The sequence below is a fragment of the Lissotriton helveticus genome, chromosome 10 (genome assembly GCF_964261635.1).
Source record: "Lissotriton helveticus chromosome 10, aLisHel1.1, whole genome shotgun sequence".
Classification (NCBI taxonomy): Eukaryota; Metazoa; Chordata; class Amphibia; order Caudata; family Salamandridae; genus Lissotriton; species Lissotriton helveticus.
In genome coordinates this window covers 12889217-12909423 of record NC_136071.1, presented here as the reverse complement: position 1 = coordinate 12909423, position 20207 = coordinate 12889217, and the positions used below count along the sequence as shown (strand labels likewise).

General features: G+C 51.8%; 1 protein-coding gene across 2 annotated transcripts in view; it reads right to left on the bottom strand.

Moving 5' to 3' along the window:
- The window catches only part of HUWE1 (HECT, UBA and WWE domain containing E3 ubiquitin protein ligase 1), a 1655742-nt gene that overhangs the window by 1047826 nt on the left and 587709 nt on the right, over window positions 1-20207 (bottom strand). For both annotated transcript variants that reach the window (XM_078664564.1, XM_078664565.1), the window contains 3 exons: window positions 10790-11059; window positions 10562-10714; window positions 10356-10483 (listed from right to left, as the gene is read on the bottom strand). In XM_078664564.1, coding sequence (XP_078520690.1) covers window positions 10356-10483; window positions 10562-10714; window positions 10790-11059 — 551 coding nt within the window. The remainder of the gene's footprint in view (window positions 1-10355; window positions 10484-10561; window positions 10715-10789; window positions 11060-20207) is intronic.

Sequence of the window (20207 nt, the reverse complement as noted above, 5' to 3'; positions counted from 1 at the left end):
ATGGGCTCAAAGGGTCAATAAACTTTTCCCCACACCACGTGACAAATTTCGACCATCTATAAGAATAGATAGACTTAGTGGAGTCACGCCTGGCTGACAAGATGACATCCACAACGTCAGGCGGGAGGGAAAAGGAACACGGGTTGCCCCGTTCAAACGCCAGGCATGAAGGTGTAATGTCTGGAGGTGGGGGTGTAGAACCTGCCCCCCCATCTGAGAGAGGAGGTCTGCCATGAGAGGGAGACGGAGCGGCGGGTGAGAAGAGAGGTGGAGAAGATCTGTATACCACACCCTTCTTGGCCAGTCCGGGGCGACCAATATGACTTGGGCCCGGTCTTGGCGAATCTTCCTCAGAACCAGAGGAATCCAAGGTATGGGAGGAAACGCGTAAAGGAGTTGATTTCCCCAACTCAACTGAAACGCGTCCCCCAAGGCTTCTTGCATCGGATACTGGAGACTGCAGAACAGGCAGTGAGCATTCTCGCGAGTGGCGAACAGGTCCCACCGAGGAGTCCCCCACATCTGAAAGATGTCGTGAACCACCTCCGGGTGAAGCCTCCACTCGTGGTCGGCAGAGAACTGTCGACAGACTGTCTGCACGAACGTTCAGAACTCCGCCCAGATTTACCATCAGACAAATCTGATGGTCCTGAACCCAGGACCAGAGACACTGTGGCCCCACTCCTCCCTGTTTGTTGATGTACCACATCGCGGTCGTGTTGTCCGTCAGGACCTGGACCGAACGACCACGAAGGGAAGGGAGGAAGGCCTTGAGCGCCAAACGTATCGCCCGCAATTCTAGAAGGTTGATGTGAAGCAACCTTTCTTCTGGAGACCAAAGACCCTTGACCTCCAGATACCCCAGATGAGCACCCCACCCTAGAGTGGATGCATCCGTTATCACTGTGGCCACCGGAGGAGGCAACTGAAAAGGCTTCCCCTGAGACAGGTTGCCTTCCACGCCCCACCAAGACAGATCCGCCGCAGATTCTCTGGAGATCCTCACTGACTCCCTGAGATCTCTGTTGTGCTGATACTACTGCCTGCGGAGGCACCACTGAAGCGCCCTCATGTGCCAGCGTGCATGGTTGACCAACAGAATGCATGAAGCCATCAGACCGAGCAGGCTAAGGACCTTCAGGACTGGAACGACCGCTCCATTGTAAAACAAAGGAATCATTTCCTGTATGTCGTGAATCCTTTGAGGGAATGCACGACATACAGTTGTGTCCAGTACAGCACCTATGAACAGGTTGCGCTGGGAGGGCACCAGGTGAGACTTGGGTACATTTATCGAAAAACCCAACCTGTACAACAACTGGGTTGTCTCTCGCAGATGATGGAGCACTTTCTCTGACGACTCCGCTTTGATCAGCCAGTCGTCCAGATACGGGAATACAGGAATCCCTGACCTTCTGAGATGCGCCGCCACCACTGCCATCACCTTGGTGAAGACTCGAGGCGCAGTAGTAAGCCCAAACGGAAGGACCGCAAACTGATAGTGCTGCGACCCCACCGTAAAACGGAGATACTTCCTGTGCGACTTCAGGATGGGGATGTGAAAGTACGCATCCTGCAAGTCGAGCAACACCATCCAGTCTTCTTCCAGCAGTGTCTGAAGAACCTGAGCAAGGGTGAGCATCTTGAATTTCTCTTGTTTCAGATACAAATTCAAGATCCTGAGATCCAGGATTGGACGAAGCCTGCCATCCTTTTTGGGAATCAGGAATTACCGGGAGTAGCATCCCTGACCCCTTTCCTGCTCCGGGACCACCTCTATCGCACCCTTTCTTAACAAAGTCTGTACTTCCTCCTGAAGAAGCAACAGATGTTCCTCTGAGCAATATCCCTGGCAAGGAGGGTAATTGGGAGTGAATTCCCGAAAGGGAAGGGCATACCCATTTTCTATGAGATTGAGAACCCAAAGATCTGATGTAACCGATTCCCAATCCCGTAGAAAGTGGGTAAGCTGACCCCCCACCGAACCCACATGATCCTGAATGGTGGATCTAGGGCTGCTTTTCTGTGGCTGGGGGGTTGGAGGAGGTGGAGGAGGAAGAGGCTTGACGACCTCGAACACGACCCCTTTGCTTTCCCCTGTAAGACCTGTACAAGGTGTTCTGCTGCTGCTGCTGTTGCTGCTGCTGCTGACCTTGTCTAAAGTTCCGAAAGGAAGAGCGTCCAAACCCTCTGAACTTTTTGGTCGAAGCACCTCTAATCTGAAGGCTTAACGATCTGGCAGTAGCCCTGCTATCCTTAAACCTTTCGAGGGCTGTATCTGCTTTCTTGCCAAATAGTCCTTCTGCATCAAAAGGCAGATCCAAAAGTGCCGCCTGAACATCAGCAGAAAAGTCCGAGGACTTTAGCCAAGCTGATCTTCGTGTAGCAACTGCAGTACCCATAATCCGAGCCACAGAATCAGCCGTGTCAAGACCGCTCTGAATTACTTGTCCTGCCGCTGCTTTTGTGTCAGACAATACCTCCTCGAAATCACTCCTGTTCTCTTCAGGGATCTTAGGAGCCAAAGCACGCATTGAATCCATAAGTGCGTGCACATACCTCCCCATGAGACAAGTGGCATTTGTAGACTTCAAGGCCATACTAGCAGATGAGAAAGTTTTCTTGGCCACTTGATCTTGTTTTTTAGCCTCCTTGTCCCCAGGAACTTGAGGAAAAGCACTTATAGATTTCTTCGAGCACGCAGCCTGAATCACCAGGCTCTCTGGAGAAGGGTGAGATGTTAAGAAAGCAGGGTCCTCTGGAGCTACCCTATATCTTCTAGCCACACTCTTGGATACAGCAAGAGCAGAGAGCGGCTTCTTCCACACCTCCATAATGGGCTCAGTTAATGCCTCATTAAATGGAAGTAAAGGCTCCACAGCCGAACTCGGAGAGTGAAGAACTTCTGTCAGAAGGTTTGATTTAAATTCAGCTGTTGGTAAGGTTAAATTTAAAAGTCCTGCAGCCTTCTTCATTACCACATGATATGGCTGGACATCCTTTGAAGGTGCATCATGTCCGGAAGGCAATTCCCACTCTGGGGAAAAATCAAGGCCACTTGCATCAGCCAGCTCTTCAAAACAATCTTCACCCAGCTCACCTTCTTCTAAGTCAGGGTGAGAGTCGGCATAACCCCGTTCCTCCAAGAGACACTGAGCTTCTCTCCTGGATCTTTCCTTAACACGCCTCGGTACCGGATCCATCAATGACTCAGACGGAGCCGGATCCGACGTCGGTACAGACTTCGATGGACCAGTCGTATGCTCCTGATGTCTACTCGGAACAGGCGACGTCGGCATTGGAGTCGTCGACTTCGGACGAGTCGGTGACGACCTCGGCGGGGCCGGAAACTGCCACGGCGTCGATGGGGTTGGCATAAACGGCATGAATGGAGCCGGGACATATGAATGAGGAACCCCCAAATTAAAAGCCAGGGGACCCATGGGACCCGAAGGTGCACCAGAGGGGTACCATGCCCTTGAAAAAACACCATACATAGCGTTTAGGAACGCTGAAGGGTCTTGGCCCGGTGCTGGAAAAGGTGGCTGAACACCCTCAGACTGACGTCGAGGTGGGATCGAATCCGGCTCAACAAAAAGCGCAGATTCCTCAACTTCCACAGGAATCACCTCTTCCTCCTCTCGAACCTGAGAAGGCGACGGAGAGGGATTGGACTCCGGAGCCGGGGAGGGAACCTGCGACCTCGAATGCGAAGCCTCACCTTCATGATCCGGAGACTCATGCGGAGGGACCACCTACGAACGTACCTTCCTGGGCGACCTCGACCCAGACTTCTCACTCGAGTGACGACGAGACTCATGTCTCCTCTTCCTACGCTTCTTTCTTGACCTAGAAGCATGATCCGAAGAAGACTTCGAGGCCGAACCCTCACGAGATCTCGACCTAGACTTCGATCTCGACTTCGACTTATTTTTCCTCGAGCGAGATCTTGATGTCTTCTTACTTTAGTCAGCCTTAAGTTTTGCCACAAGTAGCTTGGTTTCTCTCTCCCGCAGGGCCTTCGGATTCATCTTGCGACATGACGAACATCCATCCACGTCGTGATCGGAGCTTAAGCACCAGATACAGTCCTCTTGTGGATCTGTGATGGACATCATCTTTCCACACTCCCTGCAGGGTTTGAAACCGTCTTCTTCGACATCTTTATCGAAACAAAGAAGCAGAAAATACAGAGAAACGAAACAAAGTTACATTATTGAAACTGGGATTCCCGAAACCGTTAGCGTCGACGACGCGGAAAAAAGGGAACTGATGTCATCACGCCGGCGTGGGCCTATTGTAGGCGTCGGTGACGTCAGCGGAGTCGCGAGCGATGCCGTGCCTCAGTGACGTCCAAGTCCACGTCGGCGCGAAGCTACAAAAAGAATTTCCGAATGTTGCTGACGCAAGGGGGATATTCACAAGGTGAAGAATCCACACGGCAGATGTATCTATCAGAATTTAGTATTTAGGGGCTCCCTGAACATTCCTTCCTCAGATCCCGATATCAAAAAGAAAGAAAGAAGATCAAGACGACCCGCCGTGCAGCTGCTAACAGGACAACAACTGACTTGGCCCCAGCCCTACCGGCCTGTTGATCCTGGAACCTGCTACTGCCTAAACCCAGCACCCTCCGGGGACCGCAACCTTGGGACACCCAGATGACCTGTCTGCCTTGACCCTCTCGACGATTGGGACTCCCATCAGCAGAGGCTCTGCTGCAAAAACCCACCTGGTGCCCACCAGAAGCTCCGGACCAGCCCACTTTGCACCAGCCGAGCCCGGGCCAGGCCAACCCGAACCAAGACCACGAGGACGTTCCCCCCCCCCGGCGACTGGGACCCGAAGTCCAGTGCCCAAAGACCCTCCTCGACGAACCAGCCGACGCCTGCAGACTCATAACCAGGAGCCACCCCAACCGCGACCAGCCGAGGGTAAGCTTTTCTGACACCCAAAGACACCCCTGCACCCGGCGCCCTACAGCCCCCTGTGCCTCCCTTTGGGGTACCTACCTGTGCTCCCAACATCCCACCTCATCTCTCGAAGTGCTGGTCGCCCCTGGAGAGTCACCATTCCCCAGCCTGCAGCCTTTGTTCCTTTTTCAAGATCCTCATTGGATAACAGTGAGCGCCTAACAGCTCAAAAGCACCCTGTAACCCGCCGCCCGAGTGCCGCTGGCTGTGACCTCTTTTCCCTATCCTTCTTCCCCCCCTTGCCCAGAGCCGCGTCGCCTGCTAGCCAGCCGCCACCAACCGAAGGCCCCCTTCCCTCATTGGATAACATTTGGCCTACCTCTGCACCCGGCCACCCCTGCTCCGCTGGGACTGAACCAACTGTACTCACCTTACCTTGGGGGACCCCTGAGTCTATGCCCAGAACCCTGACTTCACCAACTAAGTACTCGCCTGGAAACCGGTAATTCACGTACCTGTCATTGGATAACATTGACCCATTTTTGACTCGAAAATTTAAGTGTGAAGTTTTGAAAACTGAAAATATTCCTATATAATCAGCCAAAGTCCGAATTCGAAAATACTCACCTGTGATCAGGAGAGAAGCCAATACTGTACCTTTCAGCCCAGTACTGAGTGGGGTGTGTAGGAGAGTAGGGTCTGCAATCCTATGATCACCCAGATTTTTGCTTTTTGCTTCACTGGTTTACGACTTTCCCTGGCTGTGGGCCTGCTAATCAGACCCACAGCCTAGCTGTTCTCTCTACTCCAAATTGTACCCAGGTACTGAATTGGCACTGGGCCCTCTCAAGTCCCTGTACCCAGGGCTGAGGTGCACCCAGAAGTCTCCCAGGGGCTGCAGCATGTATTATGCCACCCCTGGGCTGACTAACTAAATCAGACACAACTGGCTGCTTGACAGCTGGGGCAGAGTGGTGTACTCACCCTCTGCTGTAGATATAGTATTCCTATATCTAAACCTAAATGGACACACAGATCTCCTATCAGTCACTCCTATGGCAGGCCTTGACAATCCTGAAGGCAGAGTGCTTGGAATCGTGTGAGATAGTGCTCTGGCATGAGCTGAGCCTGTCTGCGGCTTTCGGGATCCATCCCTTAGCCGTTTCCCTGATAACGCATACCATATACTCTTAAGTGCATTATAATCCTCGCGGTTATGTGCCAACTCTGGTATCGCTTTATCAAAACATGTCGAGTAAGGTGTCATACGAATTGGAATACTAACCCCTCGCCAATTCTGGCGACGGGGTTAGTGTTCCACCCTTCTAGAGGGACACAACATGTATGTAACCTGTAACCCCGGTTAAAGTCAGACAGCCTTAGCTCCACAAAATGGATGCTGCCACCGAGACACAAGTCTGCCCTCCTGCTGCTGGGAGTCCTCCCAGCCCAGGAGGCAAGGACAAAGGGTTTCCTGCCAGGGGCGGTGCCAGCACCGTCCCAGACAGGATTTTGTGTATCCTAGGTAGGCAGGGCTTTAGAGGAAGGTGACTGCAAGTGGCACCCCGGTGCTCACTGTGCATAGGCCGGCTGGAACCAGTTCCAGGGGCACTCCAGCCCCTGGCCTGGGGAAAGCCCGCCAAAGGAGAGGGGTGTAACCACCCCCCTCCTAGTCCCACCCATAGGGCAGGACTTAGTCGCGTGCCAGCCCCTTTTTGCAGGATAAAGGTAGGAACTGGCCCCCTTCCAAATCAGATCATCTTTGAATCCTGAAACTACTTTCCACGAAAGGAACTCAAGACTTCTTCCCAAGATTCTCCCTTGTGACTAAGGAGTAGTCACCCTGCAGCAGCAGGCACCAACCAAGCATCGCGGTTTGTTGCCAGTCTCTCCTTCGGATCAAGACTGCTCCAGCACGACGAGAACCGGCTTCCCTGGCACCTCTGACCTCAACCTACATCATCAGCCCAGCTGTGATCCGTGGGTGTGACGAGACCTCGAGGGACCGGCCATCTTCAGAACTGCACGACGCTTGTCCAGCACGACCACCGAGTGACCCTCGACCGAGTGCTTTGGGGTAAGAGAAGCCCCGACCCTAAGCAGCTCCAGCACCGAAGTTCAGCCCCCCTGCATCCACGAGATCTGCGTGGGGCCCTTCTGCTCTTTGCTGCCAACCGCGTTGTCCAGGTCGCTTGCCCGTTGGCTAGTGGCCCTCTCACGACGCTCCACGACGACAAACACTGCTGGTCTGGTTGCTCCAGACTAGCCCTTGCTCCCCTCCAAAAGAGGAGCACCCTGTACCCTCCTGGTCCACTCAAGACGCCATTTTAGGTCCACCGCGTGGGCCTTGCATTTGCCAAGACTTGTTGCCCAATCCTGGGTCCAGCGACGTCGACAGCAAGAACCTTCGTGGGACAGCTCGCACCTCCATCCTGGTCGCCGACAACGCCTCCTGGTCCGAGAGACTGCAGAGCCCAGCAGCGCCCACTCACCTGGCTGAGGTGACTTCGTCCAGTGCCATCCTGGTGCCCACTCAAATCACTGGCTAGTGATTCAGACCTTGGTCCCCTCTGCTTACAGGTTTCTTCTTCCCTGATCCAGGCTTGGATCACTCCGAACTTTCTTCACTGGCCGCCTGCCAGCAACTCTTTCTTCAGGCTCCTGGATCTTCAACGAGGGTTTCCGACGCAACTTCAACCCTATGCAGCCGCAGCCCCTGGGCTAGGTAACCTGAGTACTCCGGTGCTCCAGCATAGTCCAACACCCCAAGTGTTCGGATCCACTCTTGTTTTCGACCCACCTAGTCGGGTTCGCCCGAGAACAGTAACTTTGCAACTGCTAGCCTCCATAGACTTTTTCCAGCCTTACGCGTGAGAGTTCCCACTCTGCACACGACGTCCACAGGCCTCCTGCATCTAATCCCAGTGTTTAGAATTGTAGGCCTAGCGATTCCTAAGTCTAGAAAAGTATTACTTACCTGCTAGCAAGTTCGCATTCCACTTACTGTGTATATGGTTTTTCGTGCCCCTAGGGCATTTGTGTAAATTGTGCGACTTAAAGTATTTTCGTAAGAGTTTTGTTGTGTGCTTAGCTCCCTGACTCATAAAGAGTTCAGGGTAGACTTGTTATAAATAAATATCTGTTTATTTTCATAACAACTTGTGTGGTGTCCTTTCACTTGGTGTTCAAGGGGTAATGTGATGGTAAAACAGCTGGCTTAACACGCCCTCTAGAGTCTTAGCCTTAGACTGCTCGTATCCATGCTACTAGGATAGCTGGTCTATAAGGTTGACTTACAACCAATCATCAATAAGGGTTGTCTGGACTGATACATAGTGATCACTAGAATAGTGAGCACTGCATATCAGGCCAACTTCTCACAGGGATGTCCAGAGGGTCAAATCTGCATTGCAGGCAGTGTGAGAAGTTGGCCTGGTATATGATGTTCACTATTCTAGTGAGCACCTTGCACCAGTCCAAACAACCCTTATGGTGATGGTTGTAAAGTCAACCTTATAGACCAGCTATCCTAGTGGTAGCATGGACAAAGCAGTCTTAGGCTAAACTCAAGAGGGCATGTGAAGCCAGCTGTTTTACCACATGCAATCCCTTTAATACCAAATGAAAGGACACCACACAGGTTATATAGTCAAAATATATATGTATTTATTTCTAAACCAATCCTCTGAACTCTTTATGAGGTCAGAGGCACCAGCACAATACAAGATACTTAATTAAAATACAATAAGTTGCACAAAATACAGTAATGCCCTAGGGGCACTTCGAACCATATACTAAAATAGTGGTCTAAGAACCACGTCACGAACAAAGGAAAGGCCTAGGGCCTGGAGAATCGCTGGGGCTACACTGTACTACCAATGGATGGAGAGCAGGAGGCCCACGGGATGCGCGTGCAGTGTCTTTACATGCACACAAGTTACCATAGAGTTAGAATGGGAACGAAAGAAATGGAAACTAGTTCTTTTAGGACACTTCCGGATGGACTAGGGAAAATCAGCTATAAGGACATGGTTCCGAAAGCTGCAGACAGGCTCAGCTCATGCTAGAGCACCATCTCACATAAAACTAAGCACTCTGCCTTCAGGATTGTTAAGGCCTGCCATAGGAGTGACTTGTAGGTGTATATGTGTCTAGATATAAGGTTAGAGATAGGAATACTATATCTAAGAAAGTGGTGATTACACGACCTTGCCCCAGCTGAGTGATCAGCCAGTTGTGTCATTTTGGATGGCCAGCCAGGGGTGGCAAAAGATATGTTTCAGCCCCTGGTAGGCCTTGGGTGCACCTATGCCCTGGGTACCTATGGTACACTGTACAGGGACTCATAAGAGTGACCCAATTTCCCAATTAGTGATGTACCTAAAGTACATGGTGTGAAATTTAGAGGGAACAGCAGGGCTGTGGGTCTGATTAGCAGACCCACAGCCACATTAAGTCGAAATCCAGTGAAGCAAAAAGCAGAAAATGGGGTGACCATAGGAAAGCAGACCCTACTCTCTGTCAGGCAGTTTTTAAAAATAATAGCTATGCCACCTCCTGTTTTCAGTGCTCTATCTTTCCAAGTGATGGCATAGTTGGAAGGGAGAGCTGCGGCTACGTTAGGTCCAGCGCTATCGTGAAGCCAACTTTCAGTGAGAAAGAGCATCTGGCTGTTCCTCACAGATGAGGTTTGAGATGTCTAGTTTGTGTTTGGGGAGTGAGCGACAGTTTAAACTAAAAAACAAAAAGTTGTCAATGAGGGGAGCTCTATGAGAGATGTGCGTGGTATAGTTTTTGGTAGTAGGGGGTAAGGCTGAATATTTAAAAGCGAAAAGTTGCAATTATAGCATATTGCGTTACCTGTGTGCTTAGCTCAGAGGATTTGACATCCTTTTGAAGTTGGGGGACGGAGCGCCAGTAACTGTTCTGATGAGAGCACAGTTTTATCTGGGGCTGATAGGACAGGGATCAGGCCCCTGGTCCCGTTCGGGCGCAGACGGGCTAGTCTTTGGCGCGTCCGCTGCGCGGGTTGCCTGACATCGGATTAAAGTAGAGGACGGGCTCTAGGTCAGGTGACCGTCGGGGCTCCGCCTCTACTTGCTTGACCAATAGCACGATTCACAGGGAGGACTGATTCCGCCCTACATCCTCCACATTAATCAAGCCAAGAGCCCGCGGTGGGTGGACCGGGGTGATTGCTTTGAAACAACGCTGCCAGTGAGGTTTGTGCAATTTTAAAAACAGATTTCAGTGCAAGTTTTAAAAAGAAACAGTAGTTCACGGTGAAGCGAAGCTGGTCCACTTACAGGTCGCGCTGCCGATCTATTAATGCGCGCGTCCCTGGACAATCACAGATATGTGAACGAAAGCAAGATGCAATACAGCAATAGAAAAAGCAGATCAAGATTAACATTGAAAGAGACAAAATGGAAACCATCTTACTTGGGGGTTTGAACATCCTTCTGTTCTTTGGCCGCCTGCAGACATGGCTGAACTACCTCCAAAAGTTTTATAAGAACACTTAGAATCCCGCTGTTCTCTACCACACGTGCACAGGGCAATTTTAACTCCTAAAACAAAAGCAAGATAATCAATAAAGAAACAACTAATTGCAGGCACACAATCTGTTATAAATGTACCAATCCTACCTCAAAGAGGAGAGTGAGCAACAAAATACGTGTGGCCAAATTAGACGCCTGTGGAAGAGTGGCCATTTGACTGACCCATTCAGATACAGTTTTAGTGTCGCTCGTGGTCAGAGGGAGGGCAGCTTTGATTAACACATCCGCTGCTTCCCACACCTAAAAGAGAATTAAGAATTAATCAAAGGTCTTACACATCAGCTTGCCACTGTCACTTAGGAATGTACAGCTCACCTGGTTCACTACTTGCTTGAGAATCAGATCTCGGTAATCTGCCCCATTGCGCTTTATGGCTGTCATAATGAGGTCACATACGCGATAAACTGTATCTGGTAGCTCGTCCAACAAGTGAAAGCAGCCTGGCAACATGGTGTCCGTGAAGTTATGCAGCTCTTCCTGCTCAAGCGGTTCCGCATCTTGAAATTTTTCAAGACACTTCGCTTCTTCCTCTTCCTGCTTCTCACGTGACTTCCGTTCATCATCTTCCTTCCGTCTAGCCACTTCCTGAACAGATATAGTCAGAAGTAAATTAGAAGCTAAGAACTGCAAGGGTGGCAACGCACAAGTTACTACTTGTATAACTATATATCTATGAGACATTAGTTAGTGAGATTCCTAACCTTAGAATATCCCCAGGCGTCAGACTGGATCCGGAAAGCTTTAGTCAACAGTACCCCTGCGCGTCGATAGGCTTCCTCGTACAGCTCAGTTTGCGTCTTTGGCGACGTATTCGCAGAGATGACGTCAATGGAGCTACTTAGCGGCGCCCAAGCGCGCGGATGTCAGTTCTGTACACAACTTTACGGTACAGGAACACAGAGCCACGTAAGATACAGACCACTGGTGCATAGAAACTAGGGCCCGAAAGGATGTCCTTAACCCTAGAAATCAATTCGCAGAACGGGGATAATGGGTGGGGCGGTAAGGAATCTATCACTAACTAATGTCTCTTACAGATATATCGTTACACAAGTAGTAACTTCTGCATCTGAAAGACGTTAGTGATAGATTCCTTACCTTAGAATAGATACCCCAGCAATACCAACCCCAGTGGTGGGTCTGCAAACAAGATTACACCAGAAAGTCACACGTAACAGAATGTCCTAAAGAAGCCGTCCCCACCGGACCTCACTGTCAAGGCAATAATGCTTTGTAAAAGTGTGTAGCGAAGCCCATGTCGCAGCCTGATAGAAGTCTTGCAGGGGGACACCACGTCCCAATGCCGTAGTAGCTGTCGCCCTGGTAGATTGGGCCCGCAGCCCCACCGGAGGTTCCTTTTTAGCCATAGAGTCACAGGCCTTGATACACTAGACGACCCATCGGGAGATAGTCCTCTTCTGTACAGCCCTGCCTTTCTTGACGTCTGCGTAGCCAACAAAGAGCTGGTCATCCACCCGGAATGCTTGTGTGCAATTCAGGTAAAAGGAGAGCGCACGTTTTGGGTTCAGAAGGTGGAGCCTCTTTTCCTCTCTGGAAGGGTGCGGAGGCGGAAAGAAAGTGGGCAAGGTGATAGTCTGCCCGATGTGGAAGGCAGTGACAACCTTTGGCAAGAAGGAAGGACTAGTGTGAAGCACAACCTTGTCCGGATGAACCGTCAGAAAAGGAGGCTTACAAGATAGAGCCTGAAGCTCACTCACTCACTCTCCTGGCAGACGTGATAGCGACCAGGAAGGCAATTTTCAAAGTCAGAAGATGTAAAGGACAATCGTGAAGCGGCTCAAAGGGAGCGCACATGAGAAGTCAAAACAAGATTCAAGTCCCACTGAGGCATTATGAAAGGAACAGGACGGAACATATGAGTAATGCCTTTTACAAATCTCTGTACAACAGGGGACTTGAAAAGAGAAGCCTGGTCTGGAAGCCTAAGAAAGGCTGAAATGGCCGAAAGATAGCCCTTGATAGTGCCCAGAGCAGAGCCCTGCCAGGCCAGAGAAAGGAGTAACAAAAGGATCTCAGAAAGAGGAACAGAAAGGAGATCCACAGTCTTGGCTGTGAACCATGCCACACATTTGATCCACCTGCAGGCGTATACCGATAGAGTGGAGCGGCACCTGGCCGCCAGAATGACAGACACTTCGAAAGGCAAGTCAAAAGGAATCAACTGTCGCCGCTCAATCTCAACGCATGTAGGTGGAGGCTGGACAGGTTCGGGTGGAGAACCATCCCTTGTTGCTGCGACAGAAGATCCTCCTGCAGAGGCAGTCGGATCGGGGGATCCAGACTCATACTGAGTAGCTCAGGATACCAAACTCTTTGAGCCCAGTCCAGAGCCACAGGGATGACTTGGGCCCAGTTGCGGGTGATTTTCTTCAGCACTCTGGGTAGAAGAGGTATATGCAGACATTGCGCGTTCTCTTCTGTTGCGAATAGATCTAACCAAGGCTCTCCCCACTGTTGAAAGAGACCTTGCGCCACCTGAGTGCAGACACGATTCGTGATCCATCAGACAGCAGCGGCTGAGTTCGTCCACCCTGGCGTTCAAAGAACCCGCCAGGTGTTGTACCATCAAGGAAATGCTGTGACGTTCCAGCCATGTCCAGAGGCGCAGAGACTCCTGACGTAGGATCTATGACCCCACTTGTGAGAAGGTGGCCTGATCTGCAGTGCTCACTATTCTAGTGATCACTATGTATCAGTCCAGACAACCCTTATTGATGATTGGTTGTAAGTCAACCTGATAGACCAGCTATCCTAGTAGCATGGATACGAGCAGTCTAAGGCTAAGACTCTAGAGGGCGTGTTAAGCCAGCTGTTTTACCATCACATTACCCCTTGAACACCAAGTGAAAGGACACCACACAAGTTATCAAAAATAAAGTATGTTTATTTATAACAGGACTACCCTGGCTCTTTATGAGACAGGGAGCTAAGCACACAACAAAACTCTTAAAGAATTACTGAAAGTCGCACAATTTACACAAATGCCCGAGGGGCACGAAAAACCATATACACAAGAAGTGGAATGCGAAGTTACTAGCAGGTAAGTAATACTTTTCTAGACTGTAGAAACGCTAGGCCTACAATGCTGAACCCTTGGATTAGAAGCAGGAGGCCTAGGGACGCCGTGTGCAGAGTGGGAACTCTCACGCGTAATGCGGGAACAAGTCTATGGATACTAGCAATTGCAAAGTTACTGTTCTCGGGCGAACCCGACTAGGTGGGTCGAAAACAAGAGTGGATCCGAACACTTAGGGTGTTGGACTATGCTGGAGCACCGGAGTACTCAGTTTACCTAGCCCAGGGGCTGCGGCTGCATAGGGTCGAAGTTGCGTCGGAAACTCTCGTTGAAGAACCAGGAGCCTGAAGAAAGAAGTTGCTGGCAGGCGGCCAGTGAAGAAAAGTTTGAAGAGATCCAAGCCTGGATCAGGGAAGAAGAAGACCTGTAAGCAGAGGGGACCAAGTTCTGAATCACTAGCCAGTGATTTAGGTGGGCACCAGGATGGCACCGGACGAAGTCACCTCGACCAGGTGAGTGGGCGCTGCTGGGCTCTGCAGTCTCTCGGACCAGGAGGCGTTGTCGGCGACCAGGATGGAGGTGCGAGCTGTCCCACGAAGGTCTCTGCTGTCGACGTCGCTGGACCCAGGATTGGGGCAACAAGTCTTGGCAAATGCAAGCCCACACGGTGGACTTAAAATGGACTCTGGAGTGGACCAGGAGGGTACAGGGTGCTCCTCTTTTGGAGGGGAGCAAGGGCTAGTCTGGAGCAACCAGACCAGCGGTGTTTGTCGTCGTGAAGCGTCGTGAGGGGGCCACTAGCCAACGGGCAAGTGACCGGGACAACGCGGTGAGCAGCAAAGAGCAGAAGGGCCCCACGCAGATCTCGTGGATGCAGGGGGGCTGAACTTCGGTGCTGGAGCTGCTCAGGGTCGGGGCTTCTCTTACCCCAAAGCACTCGGTCGAGGGTCACTCGGTGGTCGTGCTGGACAAGCGTCGTACAGTCTTCAAAGATGGCCGGTCCCTCGAGGTCTCGTCACACCCACGGATCACAGCTGGGCTGATGATGCAGGTTGAGGTCAGAGGTGCCAGGGAAGCCGGTTCTCGTCGTGCTGGTCAGTCTTGATCCGGAGGAGAGACTTAAAGCAGACCGCGATGCTTGGTTGGTGCCTGCTGCTGCAGGGTGACTACTCCTTAGTCACAAGGGAGAAATCTTGAGAAGAGTCTTGAGGTCCTTTCGTGGAAAGTTGGTTCAGTATTCAAAGATGATCTAATTTGGAAGGGGGCCAGTTCCTACCTTTATCCTGCAAAAAGGGGCTGGCACGCGACTAAGTCCTGCCCTATGGGTGGGACTAGGAGGGGGGTGGTTACACCCACTTCCTTGGCGGGCTTTCCCCAGCTCAGGGGCTGGAGTGCCCCTGGAACTGGTTCAAGCCGGCCTATGCACAGTGAGCGCCGGGGTGCCACTTGCAGTCACCTTCCTCTAAAGCCCTGCCTACCTAGAATACACATCCTGTCTGGGACGGTGCTGGCACCGCCCCTGGCAGGAAACCCTTTGTCCTTCCCTCCTGGGCTGGGAGGACTCCCAGCAGCAGGAGGGCAGACTTGTGTCTCGGTGGCAGCATCCATCTTGTGGAGCTGAGGCTATGTCTGACTTTAACCGGGTGTGAGAAGTTGGCCTGATATGCAGTGCTCACTATTCTAGTGATCACTATGTATCAGTCCAAACAACCCTTATTGATGATTGGTTGTAAGTCAACCTTATAGACCAGATATCCTAGTAGCATGGATACGAGCAGTCTAAGGCTAAGGCTCTAGAGGGCGTGTTAAGCCAGCTGTTTTACCATCACATTACCCCTTGAACACCCAGTGAAAGGACACCACACAAGTTGTTATGAAAATAAACAGTGTATTTATTTATAACAAGACTACCCTGGCTCTTTATGAGACAGGGAGCTAAGCACACAACAAAACTCTTATAAAAATACTTCAAGTCGCACAATTTACACAAATGCCCGAGGGGCACGAAAAACCATATACTACAAAAGTGGAATGCGACTTACTAGCAGGTAAGTAACTATTCTCAGAGGCTTTGGGATCGCTAGGACTGGACTACTGAACCTTTAGATTACTAGCAGGAGGCCTAGGGAACTCGGGTGCAGAGTGTGCACTCTCACGCGGGATGCGGGACAAAGTCTATGGAAGCTAGAATTCACAAAGTTACTGTTCTCGGGCGAACCCGACTAGCTGGGACGAAAACAGGAGGGGATCCGAACACTTGGAGTGTTGGACTATGCTGGGGCACCGGAGTGCTGGATTTACCTAGCCCAGGGGCTGCGGCTGCATAGGGTTCAAGTTGCGTCGGAAACCCACGTTGACGGACCAGGAGCCTGAAGAAGAAGTTGCTGGCAGGCGGCCAGTGAAGAAAAGTTCGAAGAGATCCAAGCCTGGATCAGGGAAGAAGAAAAACCTGAAAGCAGAGGGGACCAAGTTCTGAATCACTAGCCAGTGATTAAGTGGGCACCAGGATGGCACCGGGCGAAGTCACCGCAGTCAGGTGAGTGGGCGCTGCTGGGCTCTGCAGTCTCTCGGACCAGGAGGCGTTGTCGGCGACCAGGATGGAGGTGCGAGCTGTCCCACGAAGGTTCTTGCTGTCGACGTCGCTGGACCCAGGATTGGGGAACAAGTCTTGGCAAATGCAAGGCCCACGCGGTGGACCTAAAATGGCGTCTTGAGTGGACCAGGAGGGTCCAGGGTGCTCCTCTTTTGGAGGGGAGCATGGGCTAGTCTGGAGCAACCAGACCAGCAGTGTTAGTTATCGTGGAGCGTCGTGAGGGGGCCACTAGCCAACGGGCAAGCGACCTGGACAACGCGGTGAGCAGCAAAAAGCAGAAGGGCCCCACGCCGATCTCGTGGATGCAGGGGGGGCTGGATTTCGGTGCTGGAGCTGCTCAGGGTCGGGGCTTCTCTTACCCCAAGGCACTCAGTCGAGGGTCACTCAGGCGTCGTGCTGGACAAGCGTCGTGCAGTTCTGAAGATGGCCGGTCCCTCGAGGTCTCGTCGCACCCACGGATCACAGCTGGGCTGATGATGTAGGTTGAGGTCAGAGGTGCCAGGGAAGCCGGTTCTCGTCGTGCTGGAGCAGTCTTGATCCGAAGGAGAGACTGGCAACAAACCGCGATGCTTGGTTGGAGCCTGCTGCTGCAGGGTGACTACTCCTTAGTCACAAGGGAGAGATCTTAGGAAGAGTCTTGAGTTCCTTTTGTGGAAAGTAGTTTCAGGATTCAAAGATGATCTGATTTGGAAGGGGGCCAGGTCCTACCTTTATCCTGCAAAAAGGGGCTGGCACGCGACTAAGTCCTGCCCTATGGGTGGGACTAGGAGGGGGGTGGTTACACCCCTCTCCTTTGGCGGGCTTTCCCCAGGCCAGGGGCTGGAGTGCCCCTGGAACTGTTTTCAGCCGGCCTATGCACAGTGAGCACCGGGGTGCCACTTGCAGTCACCTTCCTCTGAAGCCCTGCCTACCTAGGATACACAAAATCCTGTCTGGGACGGTGCTAGCACCGCCCCTGGCAGGAAACCCTTTTGTCCTTGCCTCCTGCTCTGGGAGGACTCCCAGCAGCAGGAGGGCAGACTTGTGTCTCGGTGGCAGCATCCATTTTGTGGAGCTAAGGCTCTGTTTGACTTTAACCGGGGTTACAGGTTACATCCATGTCGTGTCCCTCTAGAAGGGTGGAATGCTAACCCCGTCGCCAGAATTGGCGAGGGGTTAGTATTCCAATTCGTATGACACCTTACTCTACATGTTTTGATAAAGCGATACCAGAGTTGGCATATAACCGCGAGGATTAGAATGCACTTAAGAGTATATGGTATGCGATATCATGGAAACGGCTAAGGGATGGATCCCGAAAGCCGCAGACAGGCTCAGCTCATGCCAGAGCACTCTCTCACACGATTCCAAGCACTCTGCCTTCAGGATTGTTAAGGCCTGCCATAGGAGTGACTGATAGGAGATCTGTGTGTCCATTTAGGTTTAGATATAGGAATACTATATCTACAGCAAAGGGTGATTACACCACCTTGCCCCAGCTGTCGTGCAGCCAGTTGTGTCAGATTTAGTTAGTCAGTCCAGGGGTGGCATAATACATGCTGCAGCCCCTGGGAGACTTCTGGGTGCACCTCAGCCCTGGGTACAGGGACTTGAGAGGGCCCAGTGCCAATTCAGTACCTGGGTACAATTTGGATTAGAGAGAACAGCTAGGCTGCGGGTCTGATTAGCAGGCCCACAGCCAGGGAAAGTCGTAAACCAGTGAAGCAAAAATCTGGGTGATCATAGGATTGCAGACCCTACTCTCCTACACCGGGGTTACAGGTTACCAACATGTCGTGTCCCTCTAGAAGGGTGGAATGCTAACCCCGTCGCCAGAATTGGCGAGGGGTTAGTATTCCAATTCGTATGACACCTTACTCGACATGTTTTGATAATGTTATACCAAAGTTAGCATATGACCGCGAGGTACATAATGCACTTAAGAGTATATGGTATAGCGTTATCATGGAACAGCTATTAGGACTTGGTTCCGCAAGCTGCAAACGGGCTCAGCTCATGCCAGAGCACCATTTCACATGATTCCATGCACTCTGCCTTCAGGATTGTTAAGGCCTGCCATAGGAGTGACTGATAGGAATACCTGTGTCCATTTTAGGTTTAGATATAGGAATACTATATCTAAAGCAAAGGGTGTTGTAGGAAGGTAGATCCCTGACTATGGTTGCCCCCAACTTTTTGCCTGGTGTTTTGCTGGTTTTCTGACTTAGTTGACCTGGGGCCCTGCTATTCAGGACCCCAGGCCTACTGCTCTCTCTGTAAAATGGATTCCATGTGCCTTAGGTACATATCTAATTGGATACTGAGTCACCTTATCAGTCCCTGTACAGTGTACCTTAGGTACCCAGGGCATAGGTGTACCCAGGGCCTACCAGGGGCTGCAGCATGCATTATGCCACCCCTGGCTGGCCATCCAAATCTGACACAACTGGCTGCTTGACAGCTGGGGCAAGGTGGTGTAATCACCCTTTGCTTTAGATATAGTATACCTATATCTAACCCTAAAAATGGACACACAGATCTCCTATCAGTCACTCCTATGGCAGGCCTTAACAATCCTGAAGGCAGAGTGCTTGGAATCGTGTGAGATAGTGCTCTGGCATGAGCTGAGCCTGTCTGCAGCTTTCGGGATCCATCCCTTAGCCGTTTCCATGATATCGCATACCATATACTCTTAAGTGCATTATAATCCTCGCAGTTATATGCCAACTCTGGTATCGCTTTATCAAAACATGTAGAGTAAGGTGTCATACGAATTGGAATACTAACCCCTCGCCAATTCTGGCGACGGGGTTAGCATTCCACCCTTCTAGAGGGACACGACATGTATGTAACCTGTAACCCCGGTTAAAGTCAGACAGAGCCGTAGCTCCACAAAATGGATGCTGCCACCGAGACACAAGTCTGCCCTCCTGCTGCTGGGAGTCCTCCCAGAGCAGGAGGCAAGGACAAAGGGTTTCCTGTCAGGGGCGTTGCCAGCACCGTCCCAGACAGGATTTTGTGTATCCTAGGTAGGCAGGGCTTCAGAGGAAGGTGACTGAAAGTGGCACCCCGGTGCTCACTGTGCATAGGCCGGCTGAAACCAGTTCCAGGGGCACTCCAGCCCCTGGCCTGGGGAAAGCCCGCCAAAGGAGAGAGGTGTAACCACCCCCCTCCTGGTCCCACCCATAGGGCAGGACTTAGTCGCGTGCCAGCCCCCTTTTCCCAGATAAAGGTAGGAGCAGGCCCCCTTCCAAATTAGATCATCTTTGGAATCAAGACACGACTTTCTACGAAAGGACATCAAGATTTCTTCTTCAAGATTCTCCCTTGTGGCTAAGGAGTAGTCACCCTGCATCCGCAGGCACCATCAAGAACACTGCGGTCTGCTGCAAGACCTTCCTCCGGAATCCGACTGCCCAGCTCGACAAGACCCGGCTTCCCTGGCACCTCCGACCTCTACTCACCTCTACAGCCAAGCTGAGAACCGTGAGTGCGACGAGACCTCAAGGGACCGACTATTGCCAAGACTGCACGACTTCTTCACAGCAAGCCCGCCGAGTAATCTCCTGGCGAGTGCTTTGGGGTCCGAGAAGCCCCGACCCTGAGCAGCTCCAGCACCGAAGAGCAGCCCCCCAGCATCTCCACGATCGGCGTGGGGCCCTTCTGCTTTTTGCTGCTCACCGCGTTGTTTGGCTACTAGCCCGCTGGCTTGTGGCCTTCTGAACGATGCCCGACGATATCACTGCTGCTGGTCTGGTTGCTCCAGACTGGCTCTTGCTCCCTTCCAGAAGATGAGCACCCCGGACCCTCCTGGTCCACTCAAGACGCCATTTTTTGAGTCCACCGCGTGGGCTTGAATTAGCCAAGGCTTTGTTGCCCAATCCTGGGTACTTCGACGCCGACAGCTTCATCCATCGTGGGACAGCTCGCCTCTCCATCCTGGTCGCCGACAACGCCTCCTGGTCCGTGAGATCTGCAGAGCACAGCGTCGCCCACTCACCTAGTCGAGGTGACTACCATCCGGTGCCCTCCTGGTGCCACCTGACTACTGGCTAGTAGTCACAAACTTGGTCCCCTCTGCTTTCAGGTGTCATCCATCTTCCAGATCCAGGCTTGGATCAACT